Source organism: Hypomesus transpacificus, chromosome 22 (genome assembly GCF_021917145.1).
Source record: "Hypomesus transpacificus isolate Combined female chromosome 22, fHypTra1, whole genome shotgun sequence".
Classification (NCBI taxonomy): domain Eukaryota; kingdom Metazoa; phylum Chordata; class Actinopteri; order Osmeriformes; family Osmeridae; genus Hypomesus; species Hypomesus transpacificus.
In genome coordinates, this window is record NC_061081.1 from 1849202 (window position 1) to 1865632 (window position 16431).

A 16431-nucleotide genomic window follows, 5' to 3' on the forward strand; every position below is an offset into this window, starting at 1 on the left:
GATCGGGAGGCGGGACAGAAAACAGTGTGCTAACTAAGAGTATGTGGTCCAGTATTTGTATTATGGAGGACTGATACTGGAGTGTGTATAGGGTCCTAGCCAAGGCGCTAGAGAGGAGTGCGAGGGAACAGGGAGATCGTTCAGGATGTAAGGGTGTGGTATAGGACAGGGCCTGTGAACCCACTGTAAGGCACAGAGCTCTGTTTGTGTTGATCATTCATGCTGCTGCTGCTACGGAAAATAAATAAGAGAAATAACGGTATAAACAAACCCAACCAAAAAGACTGTTCCTCTGTTGTTCTTCCCTCCTCTCTCCTTCCACCACACATCTTCATCCACCACGCTTCACGTGAACACACTACACAAGTACACACTTCACAACATGGGGGGGGGGGGGGGGGGGGGGGGGGGGGGGGGGGTGGGACCTAGTAGGCCTAACCTGCTCAATCCTTAAAGACGCCACAGACATTTATGACATCCCCAAGTTGGAAAAAGAGGGATTCACAATGTTGTTCTTTGTGTTCCAACGGGTGTAAATGGAACAGTATGTGAGATGGGGAGTGCCCCCTAGGGGGGCGGGGTGCTAAACCAGGCAGAGTCATGGCAGCGTTAGCACGATGCATCTGAACTGCAGCCGAAGGAAACACAAAGTTTAAACATATCATCCATCATCATCATCATCATATTACACAGTCACGGCTATTCTAGGAATTTAAATGATACCTTTGGTGTGATGCAGATATAGAAAGCAGTTTTAGATCAGTTCATCTCAACTGATTATTGCACAGCCAACACTGGATGTCTATTGCACTTTTAACCTCCTTCAGATTAAACCACTAGGAGGCGCCCTCCCCAGTACTTCCCAGACTGGAAGGTGAATCCCCTCTCTACTGACCTCTACAGGTGTACCCTACCAAGACAAGGGCTCTCTGAACTAAAGTACGACACTAGCAACTGTGCAGGTTAGGCCTGGTTAGGCCCTCACTGTGAGACAGACGGACAAACAGACGGACAGACGTTTCTCTAATTTCTACTGTGCATGATGTCATTCCCTTCATGTTCCCGGTAAGGTGCCGGTACGTTCTTTCTTCCTCCTCTTCCTCCTGGAGCTCTGTCCATCAGGTTTGCAGTTAGTTCAGTTTTTGCATTCGGAACGCCACGCCCATCTCAGTGCCTACCCCTTCCACCAGTGGCTGAGGGCTGGGTCAGGGGTCAATGAAGGGTCGCTGTCACAAGTCTCTGTGTGTGTGTGTGAGGGGGGGCATGTGTTTGGTGTTTGGTGTGTCAGATGTCAGATGACCTGGGTGGAGCCCATCTGCCTTTCTCTATGGTCATGGAGGTAACAAGGGGTGTGGGCAACAGAGGTCTGGGATGCTGTGTGTGTGTGTGTGCGTGCATCTGTGTGTGAGAGAATAAAGCTGGTGTGTGTATGTATGAATATGTGTGTGTGTGTGTGTGTGTGTGTGGGGAGGGCGGTTCCTGTGGTCTCAGAGTTTCTGCTTCCCTGAGAGGATGCTACGGTGCAGCTCCTGATCCAGCGCCGCATAGCGCCCCCTGCTGGGATCCAGGAAGTACAGTCTGTCTGACACCAGGCTGGGGTCGAAGCCCTCCCGTCTCATGTCGGACTTCTGGAACTTGTAGGTGCCTAGAATGAGGGGGGGGGAGGGTGACAGGGAGATGGATAAAGTGTTATTTGAGAATGCTGTGCCTCTCACCTGTCTCACGTTCTCTCTGAAACCTCTTAAATAATCTACTGTAACCTACACTCCCCTGACTCACCTGTCTCTCTCAAATAAGTCAGATGTGGGGGGGGGTCAGATGGCTGAGAAGTTAGGGAATCGGCCTATTAATCAGCAGGTTCCGGTTTGATTCCCGGCCGTGCTAAATGACGTTGTGTCCTTGGGCAAGGGGGGTAATGTCCCTGTACTTACTGTAAGTCGCTCTGGATAAGAGCGTCTGCTAACTGTAAACGTAAGTCTCGATCCAGCCTTGAATCTGTCTCATTGTCTCTCTAACCAGTGGATCATCAGTCGGGGTGTGCTAGCCATGCCGCTCACCTGTCTTGTTGACCTCCGGCAGGAAGCGCAGGAAGACCGGCCGAGCATAGGGGGGCAGGGTCTTCTCCAGGTCTCGCCCAAACTTCTCCAGGTCGGTGGTGTGTGTGGGGTCAGCAATGGCGGCCATGCCAGCCTTGCCCTCCGCTCCTGATGCAGGGGGAAACATCGATCAGGATGAGGTCATTCCCATTCTCCTCCCATACATTCATGTAGCCGGTATTCGAGTGTACGCCTTTTCCCATGAGGGTGGCCTGTATGTTCCTTTACCTGGAACCTCCACCCCGTAGACGACCACATCCTTCATGTCCAGCAGCCTGCTCAGGGTGCCCTCCACCTCGGTGGTGGACACGTTCTCCCCCTTCCAGCGGAACGTGTCGCCTGTGCGGTCCTTGAAGTACATGTAGCCACACTCATCCATGATCAAGACATCGCCTGGAGATGGAGGACAGAGGACACCGTGAGACAGAGAGAGAGAGAGAGGTGTGTGAGAGAGAGAGAGGTGTGGGTGAGAGAGAGCAGAGACAGGAGAGGCGCGCTTGGAATAGCGAGATCGGGGTGACGGGGGGGGGGGGGGAGAGAGACGCGCGTGCGGGTGACACGCTGGTGTCTGACCTGAGAGATAGGCACTGTCTCCCTTTTTAAACACGCTGTTGGCGATCTTCTTGCTGGTCGCTGACTGGTTGACATAGCCGTCGAACCTTCGGAGAGGGTCGTTCTGGATGATCCGGCCCACCAGCTGACCTGGCTCACCTGGAGACGGAGGGATGGAGGGAGAGGAGGAGAGAGAGAAAGGGTTGGATGGAAAGAGGGGGACAAGGGGAGAGAGAGGAAGGGAGGATGGAATAAGGAGATGAAGAGAGAGAGATAAATAAGGATTATGAATACATTTTCAATCATGCAGACCTTTAAGGAGGGCAGTATGACTGTAGCGTGAAGTGCCTGAGAATGTACTTAGCAAGTACAAAGGCCATGCTGTGCATGTCTGTGTGCGTATATATATATATGTGTGTGTGTGTGTTACCGGGTTGGCAGGGGATGCAGACTCCGTCAGGACCTCTGGTGAGCTCCATGGTCTCTTCATCCACCTTCACCAGTCTGATGGGGTAGACGTAGGGCAGGATCCTGCTGTTGAAGCCGCACGCGCCCGTCTGGCGACACACCCCGCGTCAAAACCACTCGAAGCAACAGGGGAGGAGGGGCGCGAGGCGAGAAGCGCAGGGAGGGGGGGGGGGGGGGGTTTGAGGGAGGAGGAGACAGAAAGCGAGGGTGTTCAGAGCGACTCACCTTGTTGTCAAAGTTCCCCAGGCTGCAGTTGCACTCGGTGGCGCCATAGAACTCGGCGATCTGCGGCACGCTGAAGCGCTGGGTGAACTCCTCCCAGATGGACTGGCGCAGGCCGTTCCCCAGGGCCATGCGCACCCGGTGCTGACGCTCCGTGTCCCGCACCGGCTGGTTCAGCAGGTACCGGCAGATCTCCCCGATGTACTGGACGATCTGGAGCCAGAACGACATGGGCCCGGGAGGAGAGAGAGAGTGAGGGAAATATCTCATGGCTGACAGGCAAGTCCGACGCTTGGTGTGCTCATGTCTGTCACTCTACAGCCCCCCCCATGTAATAGAGACAGCTCAGCCTATAGAGTGACCCCCCCCCCTCCCCGCCAAGCCTACCGTGCAGTTGTATTTGGCACAGTCATCCCAGAAGCGTGAAGCTGAGAACTTCTTCTTGATGACCACAGTCATCCCATGGATCAGGCACTGGCCCACTCCTACTATGTTACCTGGGGGGGGGCGGGGGGTATGGAGGCTGTGTTAGCACGGCAGACACACAAGCACTGCTATGGTACTCGAACATGACACAGACACGCCATCCAACACACGCACTAAATAAAGAAATGAATGCATCTTCAGATGTATGTGTGCATACATCGCTGCATGTGTGTCTATCACAGACACACACAGACACACACACACCTGCAGAGTGGTAGAGGGGAAGGCAGTCATACAGCACATCGTCTGGGGTCATCTTGAAACCGTGGTAAACCAACGCAGCCATGCGATAGTACCTGAGAGACAGAACGACAGAGAGGGAAGGAGGAGAGAGGGGGAGAGAGAAGAAGTTGGTGCTGTTCCCTTGTTCACCCCCCAACTAGGTACTAGGAGCTGTGGACTAGGAGCTGTGGACTAGGAGCTGTGGAATAGGAGCTTGAAGCTACTGCTAGAAGCTATGTGGAAGCACAGAGGGTTAAGGTTAGGGATTAAGGGTTATGAGTACAGAGCTGCTGCCTACCTGCTGTGTACCACAATGGCCGCCTTGGGCATCCCTGTGGTCCCAGATGTGTAGATGTAGAAAAGACGGTCTGTCAGCCACACACGCACACACACACGCACACAAACACACACACACACACGAGAGACAAACATGGGAGGGACAAGGAGAGACAAGAGAAAACACCAGCAGGTCAGTAGGCACCGACACAGTAGAACGAGGTCTTTCTAAATAACAGCAGGTCCGCGAGGAAACCGTTTCTTCTTCAATCCGAAATGTAAACATGCCAAAGAAGTGGCATGATTGGCTGTCTGCGAGCGGCTGGCTGACCTGTGAAGCAACGCTGGGGCCGGCTGGGCAGGTGGGTGGGGGCAGAGTCCAGGAGGGGTTCTAGGCACTCGGTTCCCTCAGGAACCTTTTGGGGATCCCAGTCTCCGGAGCAGAACAGCTGGACTGTCCTCCCCATGGAGCTGTGGATCTCCGACATGGCTGAGAGAGGGGGATGTAGGGAAGGAGAGAGGATGAAGCGGGGAGGGAGGGGAGGGAGGGAGGGAGGGTGGTGGATGGAGTAAGGAGAGGGGGAGGTGGAGAGAGGGGGGATCAGTACAAGACAGAAATACAGACAATAAGAGGCCGATGATTGAAGAGAGAGAGGCAGAGAGAAGGTGCGAGGGAGGTAGAGAAAGAATGTGAGGAAGATTGAGCGAGACGGAGAGGAAGAGGAAAGGGAGGAGCAGACAGAGAAAAGGAAACAGCTACTGAGTACAACAGAGAGAGCCATGATTCTCCTAGAAGCCCCCACAAACAGACATACAGTGATGTAAACGCCTGCTGTTCTCGCTCGGTGAGGGGAATGTGCTGACTGGCCCCTGCGAGGCAGGGGGACTGGGGAGGGAGGTTTCCAATTACTTTAAGACATAAAACCACTGGATAAATATAGGCTTGATTCAGGTCTGCAGTGTCTGCCCCCGAACCTAGCAGAACGAAACCTTATATTTCAATGTTATAACTTTTATGGGACTACTAAAAGGAATATCTTTCCCCATCCCGTTCCATCCATTGCAACCTTCTATTCTCTCTCCATCCTTAATGATATCCCTCTCATCTCTCCATCCCTCCAGCTTCCTACATCCCTGCATTCTCACAACTAATCCACATGATGGAACCATAGTTAATCCCTTCCTCTACCCCCCCCCCCCTACATTTCCCTCTTTATCGCCATCCCTCAATTCTCACCCAATTAGAGGTGATGACACAGAGCTTCTTATTCCTCTACCCTCCATCACCCCTCCATCACCCCTCCATCATCCCTCCATCACCCCTCCATCACCCCTCCATCACCCCTCCATCACCCCTACATCACCCCTCCATCACCCCTCCATCATCCCTCCATCACCCCTCCATCAACCCTCCATCATCCCTCTCATACATTCCCTCCTTCCCTCAATCCATCCCTCCATCCTCACCATCAGTCAGCTCGCTGCCAAACACCACTGCCTTGGCGTTGGAGATGGTCACACAGTGGACCAGGGCCTCCAGCCTCAGGTTGAAGTTGATGAGGGCGGCCTCCACTCCTATCTTGGCCATGCCCAGCCACAGGCCCACGTATTGGGACCGGTTCTCCATGAAGAGGGCCACCACATCTCCCTCCACAAACCCTCGCTGGAGCAGCAGGTTGGCCACGCGATTCGAGTACTCGTCCAGCTGATGGAAGCTCCACCTCTCGCCGGTGCCCTCGAAGATCAGAGCCGTCTTGTCGCCATGGCGACGCACCGTCTCAGCGAAGATCTTGGGGATGGTGTTCTTCTCGCTCAGGTGCCTCCGTACATTCAACTTCACCTTCAGGAGGACGCCTGCCGCACTGGAAAAGGAATGAGCAGTGACAAGGACCAATGAGAACACTGCTAAAGAGAGACATATTGTGCCAATGACCAACGACAGCACGCGCAGCAATACAGCCAATAGGAGTCAAAAGCCAAACAGATCATGGTTGATCTGAATTAAAAAAATATTGTGATCAACTAGTTTGGAAATTATATGTCAACTTGGATATTATAATGAGTGAAACCAGTGAATGTAAATGACACGAGTACCAAACCTGGATAAGTTTATGTCTACAATTATGAGCAAAACTCTTATCTAATCGCTGCCTTTTTTTTCCCAAATGGCACACCAAGCCATAATGTATTTAAACAAATACATTACGGATCATTATCAGAATCCAGATGTAAAACATTGAGGTAAAAGGTCAGTAGTGTAAGCTTAGGGTGGGGGGATGAACAAAGTCTACTGTACTCCCAGATCATAAAAGTTTTACAGCTCATGTGTACAGAGGTGAAGCCTCCATATGCACACACTACAGTGCCTTTAAAAGGACTGTCCACTAAAATACACTTTGGATCTAATATTCCCTTCACCTCCACCAGACAAGTTATTTAAAATCCACTCTAATGTTGCTGATATAATTACAAAAGATTTATATAGATTATGTTTTTTTTAATTAAAATTGTATTTAATGACTACTTATTGTGAACTACCCCTTTGGGCTGGGCCATATTGGTGGTTTCTGTAGGTCAGGTCACGTAGGTTCTAACAGGTCAGGCAGGTATTAACCACTAGCCTCTAATGGGCAGGTTACACCTGGTTCTGTTAACCACTAGCCTCTAATGGGCAGGTTACACCTGGTTCTGTTAACCACTAGCCTCTAATGGGCAGGTTACACCTGGTTCTGTTAACCACTAGCCTCTAATGGGCAGGTTACACCTGGTTCTGTTAACCACTAGCCTCTAATGGGCAGGTTACACCTGGTTCTGTTAACCACTAGCCTCTAATGGGCAGGTTACACCTGGTTCTGTTAACCACTAGCCTCTAATGGGCAGGTTACACCTGGTTCTGTTAACCACTAGCCTCTAATGGGCAGGTTACACCTGGTTCTGTGTGACTGATCCTTCCTACCTACCATCCCTCCTTTCTGCCTTTACTTCACAGATTTCACATGACTGGATATGTACAAGCTGTGTATGGGAGCTTGATATGTTCACCAGCCTGGGCTTGTTAGATCAGGGATGAGCTCCACAAAGGAGCATGGGAAATGATGAGTCACCAGGTGGGATCTTGGCTGAACTTCATGGCCCTTAACAGTTACCATGGTGACCGTAAAAGTACACACACAGACTCACCTGTCTCCTTGCCTTAAGTTTGGCTAACTAGAACATTCTTCAACTATTCTCGCTGGTAGCTACACACACAAGCTAGTACCGGAATTACAGGAATATGTTGCTTTCCCTGTCTCACCTAGCCTCACTCTGGAATGGTGGCATAGTTCTAGTGAGACACTGCATCTCACCGGCCCCCTTCATACACCTGCACACACCCCCCAGATGTTGTACTCACTGTAGGTCTCTGCCGATGGTCTTGGCAAAGATCTGCAGGAAGCTCCACCCCCCGGTGCCCAGGTAGAAGATGGCGATAGAGGGAAGCACCTGAAACCACGGTAACCCCGCCAGGAGACGCAGCACGAAGAGTAGGGCCGTAGTGCACGCCAGACGCATCATCTAATAAAGGAAACACAACCACACATACACACACACATCAAAACATTAGCACTGTAACGTATATTTGTTTTAGGTAGGGTTAGGATTCACACATCACAAAAAGCAAGCTATAAAAGGAAATTGGCTAGAGGAGGAAACATCATAACAACAATACCACACTGTCAACTAAATCAGCAGTGCTACTAACATCAGTACACTGTTCTGGTCATACTGTTGCACACTGGTAATTGGACTGCTAAAGATAGCCCTGCACAACAGCCAAGTACAACAGCCAAGTACAATGTCTGAAATACAGTATATTAGGCCTAATATCCAATGATACTAATAGCACCACAGAGAGACACAAAGGTCAGCAGAAAGACTTGACCAATACTTGATTCTCATTGGCTGGATGGAACGACAGAACTTTACTGTCACTGATCCAAAGTATACAAATGGACTACATGTAGAAACACAACTAAGAAGACTTTATTATTGATAGAAAGTGTCTGCTTGTACGGTATGTACAATTGACATGTGCCGTCAGTGATGTAGGAACCAACCCCGACAGACAAGCATGTCAGTGAAGCATGAACTATGACTTTTGACTGTGGGGGTGCTGATGCTAGCAAATACAATGGTACCTGTTTCTGCTATAGTTATCCCTACCTTTAACCATTCATCCAAAGTTCTCACCATCTTTCTCTCTCTCCTTCATGATGCAACAACGAATATAGTTTTTATCCCAACTGTAGGTTACTAAGCACACTTGCTACTCCCCTTCTGAAGATGCTATAAAGCTAAATATTTTCCTGAATCTAGAATGCTGTTTGTTTTTACACTTAAGCCATTTTAAAATGTGTTGTTTAAAACATTCCAAGAAATTATTAAACATTTTCTAAACTAAAACATCACTTAACTACGGTCCCTTGCTGTCGTTTATGTAGGCTTTGTCGGAACATCCTGTCCGTTTAGGAAATTAGAGATCATTCCAAAAGGGTTTGTTTACGGATGGACGCAACCACCCAAAGCCACAACCCCTTATGTTGCAAGAAAATCAGTCGCGGTTACTTGATATGGCAAGGAGAACTAGACATTATTAATGAACTGGACGGCTGAAGGGTAACATAGATAACTGCTGTCGTCAACGTTCTGAAAGGAAACATGTAAAGTAATACAAAGATTAAGATGGACAGAACATTCATCTTCGTCAGTTAGATTGTTCTGACTTCCATTCCGCATTTGCGCGAAGGCTACTCATTATCTACTTCATGCCAACAAAAATAATAATATAGCCTAGCCCAACTAACAAATTAATCTGAGTGGCTCTGGCAGGGCATTATGATACATTCATTCGTATCCACAATATTGCCACGTTCACAGCTATTTTTACAGCACTGTCCAAAGAAAATCATATTGTATGGTAGCCTAATCTATCAATGAATGGGGCCGTGCTCTACACTGGGGCATTTCAAGGCGCTTAGCAGCAACACTGCGGTACTGGAGAGGCTGAAGACAGATGATGAGAATGTAGCCTACAAATAAGACTAGTCAATCCAATAAGAACCAGCAATGCCGTTCATGGAGAAAAGGCCTAATGTTGGAACCTGGTTTGAACGCCAATATTCACATTTTTCTATGTCCGAGTAGCCAGATGCTATAAATTGAAGCTTCAGCTAAGTGTATGCGTAGCTAGTGGCGCGCATCGGTATAGCCTTTCCCTATTCGAATGCTCGAGCTATTTCTGACTGCCAGTAACCCCCATCTCAATTGCTGGTCTTGATGATGCTCGCTGTTATTCGGTATCCGTCATCCGCACTCCTGGCGCGGACAGTGGCCTACGTAGGCTAGTTTTTGGAAACATATTTTAACAATAACCAAGCCTGCTGTGTCCAAACGCACGCAACTATACATTTGGCAAGGTTGTCAAAGGACAGTTGGTAGAGCACGCGTCGGTTAGGACCAAGCTCCCAGATAACATGTATCCGGAAACAGACCGTCCTGGAGAAAAAGATGGCAAAAGCCTAAAATGTGTTAATCACATACCTTGCTTCACGTATCCACAATCACTACAATGTGCGTATAAACACCAGCCCCGTTTTGTGCTATTCCGCCTTGATCGGCTTAGCAAAGCCTTCCACCGTTTGCCTGGCTCACCCTGTCGCCCGCTTGGCTTGTCAGACACACACCGGGGTTCAGTTCAGCTCTCTCTTCCACCAGCGATATTCTATCAAATTAGCGTGGCGCCTCGGTTCAACTTTACCCCCATTTAAATCATCCGTCAGTTCTTATCACTGGAATCATTTTTTCTGTTTTATAGTAGCCATAATCTCGCTCGCTACAGTAATTCAAATGACCTTATAATTTTCTTAGCTTCGCCCGCCCCCTCCGTATCCACCGGTACTGTAATAAGTGATTGACAGCAGCTACAACCAACCACCACCACCGTAGTTTACAATTGCATCCGATAGAGGCGGAGTTTGCGGTTCTGACTCAAGGAAATGCGGCCCTGGCGACGACTCGAGTGCTCGGCTGCTCTCATTCGTTTCTACCCGGTAGTAACAAGGCCGCGCTGCAGGACCGTGAGGCGCTTGTGAAAAAAAAACATCAACAGTTTCTTGGGTGGGGAATCAGCGTGCAGTCACACCACCCAGACCCCGGGGCCACGTAGATGAACGTCAGAACTGTACACAGGACCTGCGCATAGCCGCAAATCTCTGGCCATTTAAACATTGTTCAAGCTCCACCAGCGGCGTAGGCACAAGCAGTTCCGATGGCCACATGGTTTCTGGACACCATGATATGTTAAGGTGACATTGTAGCCTTATCATCCTATTATGTTGTGCTTTAGTTTGATTTCTCCGAAAGAGGAAGTTACAATTCACATTCAGTGTTTCCCACAGATTAGAAAGCTATATGTGGCGGGGGGGGGGGGGGGGGGTGTTGTTTCATGTCAGACCGGGGGGGGGGTCGAAATAATTCACAAAATCAATCAACAACAACAAACAAATAATTTCTGCATATGCAGGTAGCGACGCTGCATACAGGGTGCTAAATAACTATTTAACTGGTCGGCTCCATGACGCCGGGTAAGTAGCTAGCTCTTGAAACTTCTCACCAAAACAACGAAGGGGAACCTTCGATTAAGACATGTCCGTCGGTACCTAGCGAAAAGTAGCCTCAACTTTCCTAGACCTTTAGCTACGGCACTAATGCTGAAGGCTCGCTGATGTAGCTGTCGGTCTTACTAGAACGGCGTATGCATCGTTGCTAACGTGTGCTGACGTAGTGACTGTGTGTGTATGTGAGAAAGACGCGTGCGTGAAAGAGACGGAGGGAGAGCAGGGAAAGGAAATGCAGCTGAACGAATACGCTGCGTGTTTTTACCTAAATAGCGAAAAAAAAAAATGTTTACGAAACGCAATGTGTGGCGGCCGGTGTTGATTCTGTGGCGCACCGCCACAAATTAGTCTATGTGTGGGAAACACTGACATTAAAGCAAATACTATAGGCTCAAGTTCACAATTTAAACTTTGCTCTGTAGGGAGAATACAACGATAAGGTGTTATGCATGTTAACCTTAACATTATATTATCTTCTGCTTGTCAAATTAGAGTTTTATATCAACTGATGGTCTTTGACCGATGAAGATTAGATGAGGAGATGAGCTAAGCTCCAACAGGGCAAGCACTATCAGCACAAGACAAAACACACAAAAAAACATTATCAGCTTTTGCCTTCCCCTGATAACGACACGCCTTGTACATGCTGTTTGCTCAGTTCTCCAAGCTTTCCATAAGTATTTCAGAGACGTCTGTTGTGGAGACTTGTTCAATTAAACAAAACTTTATTTTGACATTTACAGGCAACTACCATCCAGTGTAAAGTATATCCTTCAACAAGTTGCTAGCGGAACATAACACATTAGGAGCCTGACCAATCCAGCTACGTGCTGTCCCAGGCCCAGTTCTCCAGGCCCAGCTGTGGTGTAATCCAAAAGATAGTCAGATCTGAACTCATCAACATTTTAACACCAGCACTAATATGAGAACAATTGAGTCTGATTCAGTAAGAACAGGCTACCCACGACTCCAGTGACCAGGCCACCCTGGAGGATAGGGTGGCCCCGGGTTGACTCCCATGCACCAGAGCCAGTAGTCCAGCTCAGGTGTCTGCCCAGAGCAGTTCCCTAGCCCCTACACACCCGGCTCTCCAGTATGTCTGATGGGTTCAAGCAAGGTTATCTAGATCCAGTCCTTTGATATTCTTTCCAGCCTCTCGGTCTGTGATGGGAGGAGCTGTATTCAAGGAGGATCTCAGTCCTCCAACTCCAGGCCAAAGTGGCTGTACAAGTCTCCTGTGGTCACTCCTCTTAGGGAGGCTGAGGAGCACACACACACACCACACACAGGATTAGCCGTTGTTCTTTCGTTGACGCATGACACGCGCCATTATGAAATTCCACCTACACACACGCAAATGGTGCAGGAATGTATGTGTGTGTGTGGGGCGTCAAGACAGTGGCAAATTAAAGAGTGTGTGTGGGTCAGAACTGGGGCCAGCAATAGAGAGTTTGTGTGTGTGTGCGTGTGAAGGTCAGGACAGTGGTCAGAGAAAATGTGTGTGTGTTTGTGTCATGAATGTGGCCATTGTGTCAAAGGGAAACACCACCACCACCACAGTGCGGATGTCTCTCTCTCTCCATCTCTCCCTCAGTGGCCCTCCGTGGGCAGCAGGGCTCACTGTCTCTCTCCCTCCCTCGCCTTCCTTATTGCCTCATCCTTTCATTCCCTCTCTCCCTGCCACCTCTCTATGTCTCTCTCTTTCTCTTTTGTCTTTCCTCCTTAGTCTCCTTCATTACTTTATACTTCTCTTCCATCCCTCCAACCCGCCTCACTTCATCGGAATCAAGAGTATTTCAACAGCCAATCAGAAGTATTTAGCAACTTCCCCTTCTGCATGTTTAGAAATAAAAGACATCACTTAAGATGAAGTTGAAATCAAACAAAGCTTATCAACGGCTCATATTGTGCACTAGGCAAAACATTCTAGAAGTAGTACTTTAAATGACCCAGCCTACCATTTTCATCCAGTGAGCAAGACTGAGCAAAGACAAGGTTTAAGGCTACAAGCCCACCGGTATAGGGTGGTGCCCAAAGCAGTGTTTTCAATCTGTCCATCTTCAATGACTGAGTGAACTTGATTTATCTGGATTTTGAACTTGATTTATCTCACCTGGAGAGGGCCTGATCAAAGAGAGATGTTAGCTAATCTACCTGGACCTGAGTGGGCCAATAGTGTGTGTGGTGTGTGTGTGTGTGTTGCCCTTACCTATCTTACCCAACAGACTTTGTCCGATGTCTTTGATGTCGTTATACTCATGGAGAAGGTGAATGTGCTGCTCCAGCTCATCCACTTTTAAACCACTGCACACAAAGAGGAAACACGTCAGCCATGATAGTACATGGGGCTTGGGCACACACAACATATACCCACTCTTTCTCCAGCAGAGCAATCTCTGTGTCTAGATCTGCCCGTCTCCTCCTCAGGTGGTCTATCTCTGCCTGGGGGTCGGCTGAAGTACTGCTGCCCGGGGCATTAAGGCTCTGAAGCTGAAATGCATTGAGGACCAAGAGAACCTGTGTGAGTGCTTGCGGGTTGTTTATGGGTCGTCAGTAGCAAAGAGAGATTCTATTATGTGTATTTGTGTGGAAGTTCCTTAGTTATAGCCAGACGTACAGGTGATTTAAAGTTGGAGTTGACTCTTTTCAATCCTGCGTTGGGAGTCCTGATGAAAGTTCTGATGCTTTCAGAACTTCGATCACTATGGAAATCACCGTAATACAGTACTTTACCGCCACTTAGCGGCTCAAATATAGTAGTACAAGCATACATGTTTAGAAAGGAAGTTTTTGCAACACTTTACTCCACAGACACTACCACACACACACAACACTATTTCAAAACTTTTGACAAAAGTTGTTGACATAGCTAGAATTACTTCCTTACGTTCATTTAGCAGCTAAGTTAGTTAGCAGTTAGCTACAGTATCTACCTTCTGAAAGCACCGACTCTAGTGCTAGCTGACAAGACATCTCCCCTCGGAGTTGACGGTTGATCTTTCAGCTCAGTGCTTTCAGGCCGTTCTGTGACGTTTTCCGTACAGCATTCAGAACGAGACGCCACTATCATCCTAAAAATATTGAAATTCGCAAAGTAATCTAGATATTTTAAAATGAATGTGTCTGACTACCACTAATAGCAGTCAGCAGGATAGCAAGTTCCAAAGCATTTCCGGTTTTGCGAATTTGCTTTCAGAATAACAGCATTTGAGATGTGAATTCGGTAGCGCTCCTGTGAGCTATCATATCACTTACAGCTAGCTCTAATTGTCGTTAATATTACAAGTATCGCCAAGTTTAAAAGCGTATTTTGATTTACAGTAAGTCATTATAGTTTATGATCGTTATGATTGTATAATTACTTGTCTAGTTATTTGTATCAATCTGTGAAGTTCCAAAGTGTAAATCCCAAAGGTAAACTTTGTAAATGATTGTTAATATTACAAATAACTTTGACATACGTCTATTCACATTTTACACACAAGTCCCAATACACAGTGACACATTAGCTGTCCTTGTCTTTTGACGTTTAAATAACAGTACTCTGGTGACCTTTATTTGGAAAATAAGAAGGAGAAATTAACCGGAAATAACGTTCCTTATTGAGGCTGGTCTCAGCCTGCTTTGTTTGGTTTTTAATCTCGCGCCACAATGTAAACTGAACAGCTGCCTTTTCATTGGTAAAACCGGAGGAGGCGAGACATCTGCAGTAACACAATTTGACCACGCGGTGGTGATATGAATTGACAATCAAATGCACCTAACTTTGGTCAATAATTCAAGCCCGTCAGTATGTACACAAACAAAAGCATCTGAAATAAAGAAACAAATGTGTGATTTTCTCTTTAATACAAACTCTACTAGTCTGTCTGCTCCACTAAAGCAAATTCCTTGTTTGAATAAACCTGATTCTGATTCAGATGGCATGGGGTGGCATGGAGGGGAGGACGGACGGTGTGACCCGATGCCACCATCAATTATTCTAACATTGTAGTTTAAATAATGCCAATAATAATAATATCAATATTATTGAATGTAATGTACATTAATGTGAAAATGTAGATATTTTAACATGGGGAGATTAAGATGGCAAGTCTTTCTGCTGGGGTGGCTACTTCCTGGTGCACATTGCACAGGACCAAGTTTATGAGGATAGAGGATGGAGGAGGATGTGTTAGCCACCATGACAGCTCGACTGCATTCAATCATGTTAATTCATTCTGGCTGTGCCCCCCCCACACACACACACCCCCATCTCCACTGGATCTAAACATCACTTCACTGGCGTTACCGACCAGGGTCATAAAGCACACTGCAGACACACACCACCCAGGGACAGAGGGAAGGTGTGGGAGGGGAGTGGTGCGCGTATGAGAGAGAGACACAGGGAGAGACAGAAAAAGAGACAGTCAGAGAGAGGGTCTGTCATAAAGAGAGAAATAAAGAGTTACAGGCAGAAAGAGATTGTGTACACAGGACAAGAGGTTCACCAGAGAGACAGATGATTCAAAGCTCTTCATAAAACATCAAACCAGCAGCAGTGTCCATGGCGGTCAGCTAGATGCAGAAGAAGCCATTGTGGTTCTGAATTATTCAGACCCGGCAAAGATATTCTTCTGTTCCAATGGAGGCAAGGGAGGTCAAGGCACATTTTAAATCACTCAAAAACAAACAGTTACAAAAATACAGTCACCCACAACTCATTTACTGGTCCCTAACTACACACTCACACAAACACATCTCTCAGGAATCCACAAAGGCATGTAGAGTTTACAGTCAGGGAGCTCTGCTGTAGCCTTCATTAAGGAGGTTCAGTCATTCAGTCGTACTAAATTAGACAGACCTTTAAGCAGTCAATACCCAACCTTGGTGTTTTAAGAGTCATCGGGATTATCAGAACACTGAGACACTTACCTAGAAACTAGGGCTCAGACATTCAACACTCAAGAAGAGTTGAAGTCATGGCAAATCTGATTCCAGACATTTACATTTAGTCATTTAGCAGACGCTCTTATCCAGAGCGACTTACAGTAAGTACAGGGACATTTCCCCCCGAAGCAAGTAGGGTGAAGTGCCTTGCCCAAGGACACAACGTCATTTGGCACGGCGGGGATTCGATCCGGTAACCTTTTGATTACTAGCCCGACTCCCTCACCGCTCAGCCATCTGACTCCCAGACACCCAACAACCAAGTTGTACCGTAGTGGTCAGTAACTGTACAAGGTGGGACGGGATTTCTCGGTAAAGAATGCCGCAAGGCTTTGAGAACTGTGTGCACATTCACACACACACGCACACACACAAAAGTATGCACACACGCACCCTTTACATGCTATCACATCATGGGGGCTTCATGTGTGTGTGTTCCTTGTGCTACTGGAGGAGTAAGAACAGGAGCAAACCTGGAGATTTCCACACCCTTTTATTAGTAACAGAGTGATCATGAGTAAACA

General features: G+C 47.8%; 2 protein-coding genes across 4 annotated transcripts; both read right to left on the reverse strand.

Annotated features, from left to right (window-relative positions):
- Positions 1–1442: 1442 nt before the first annotated feature.
- On the reverse strand, positions 1443–10286 carry slc27a4 (solute carrier family 27 member 4). The gene is made up of 13 exons (XM_047044769.1): positions 9903–10286; positions 7717–7877; positions 5790–6184; positions 4654–4812; positions 4345–4414; positions 4029–4120; positions 3726–3835; positions 3342–3551; positions 3079–3205; positions 2670–2807; positions 2325–2489; positions 2058–2204; positions 1443–1645 (listed from the first exon to the last, which is right to left on the reverse strand). The coding sequence occupies exons 2-13, from the start codon at positions 7875–7877 to the stop codon at positions 1488–1490; spliced, it is 1932 nt and encodes a 643-aa protein (XP_046900725.1). The 5' UTR covers positions 9903–10286; the 3' UTR covers positions 1443–1487.
- A 1403-nt stretch (positions 10287–11689) lies between these two features.
- Positions 11690–14168, reverse strand: swi5 (SWI5 homologous recombination repair protein). 3 transcript variants are annotated; one of them, XM_047044800.1, is made up of 5 exons: positions 13912–14168; positions 13596–13680; positions 13353–13468; positions 13188–13282; positions 11690–12237 (listed from the first exon to the last, which is right to left on the reverse strand). In XM_047044800.1, exons 1-5 carry the CDS (start codon positions 14046–14048, stop codon positions 12173–12175), a joined length of 498 nt encoding a protein of 165 aa, XP_046900756.1. In that variant the 5' UTR covers positions 14049–14168; the 3' UTR covers positions 11690–12172. The 3 variants fall into 3 exon arrangements, 2 of the variants coding, with proteins under 2 accessions (XP_046900756.1, XP_046900758.1); XM_047044802.1 differs by having other exon boundaries at positions 13197–13282; positions 13912–14147; XR_006957939.1 differs by lacking the exon at positions 13596–13680 and having other exon boundaries at positions 13912–14147.
- Between the last annotated feature and the right edge of the window lie 2263 nt (positions 14169–16431).

Coding starts and splice junctions, on each gene's coding strand:
- slc27a4 (XM_047044769.1), bottom strand. CDS start 7,877: ATGATGCGTCTGGCGTGCACTACGGCCCTACTCTTCGTGCTGCGTCTC. Junction 6,185..7,716: donor ACCATCGGCAGAGACCTACA/GTGAGTACAACA, acceptor TTCCTTTTCCAG/TGCGGCAGGCGTCCTCCTGA. Junction 3,836..4,028: donor TCCCCTCTACCACTCTGCAG/GTGTGTGTGTGT, acceptor GCCCCCCCCCAG/GTAACATAGTAGGAGTGGGC.
- swi5 (XM_047044800.1), bottom strand. CDS start 14,048: ATGATAGTGGCGTCTCGTTCTGAATGCTGTACGGAAAACGTCACAGAA. Junction 13,283..13,352: donor ATTGCTCTGCTGGAGAAAGA/GTGGGTATATGT, acceptor CTTTGTGTGCAG/TGGTTTAAAAGTGGATGAGC. Junction 12,238..13,187: donor AAGTCTGTTGGGTAAGATAG/GTAAGGGCAACA, acceptor TGTGCTCCTCAG/CCTCCCTAAGAGGAGTGACC.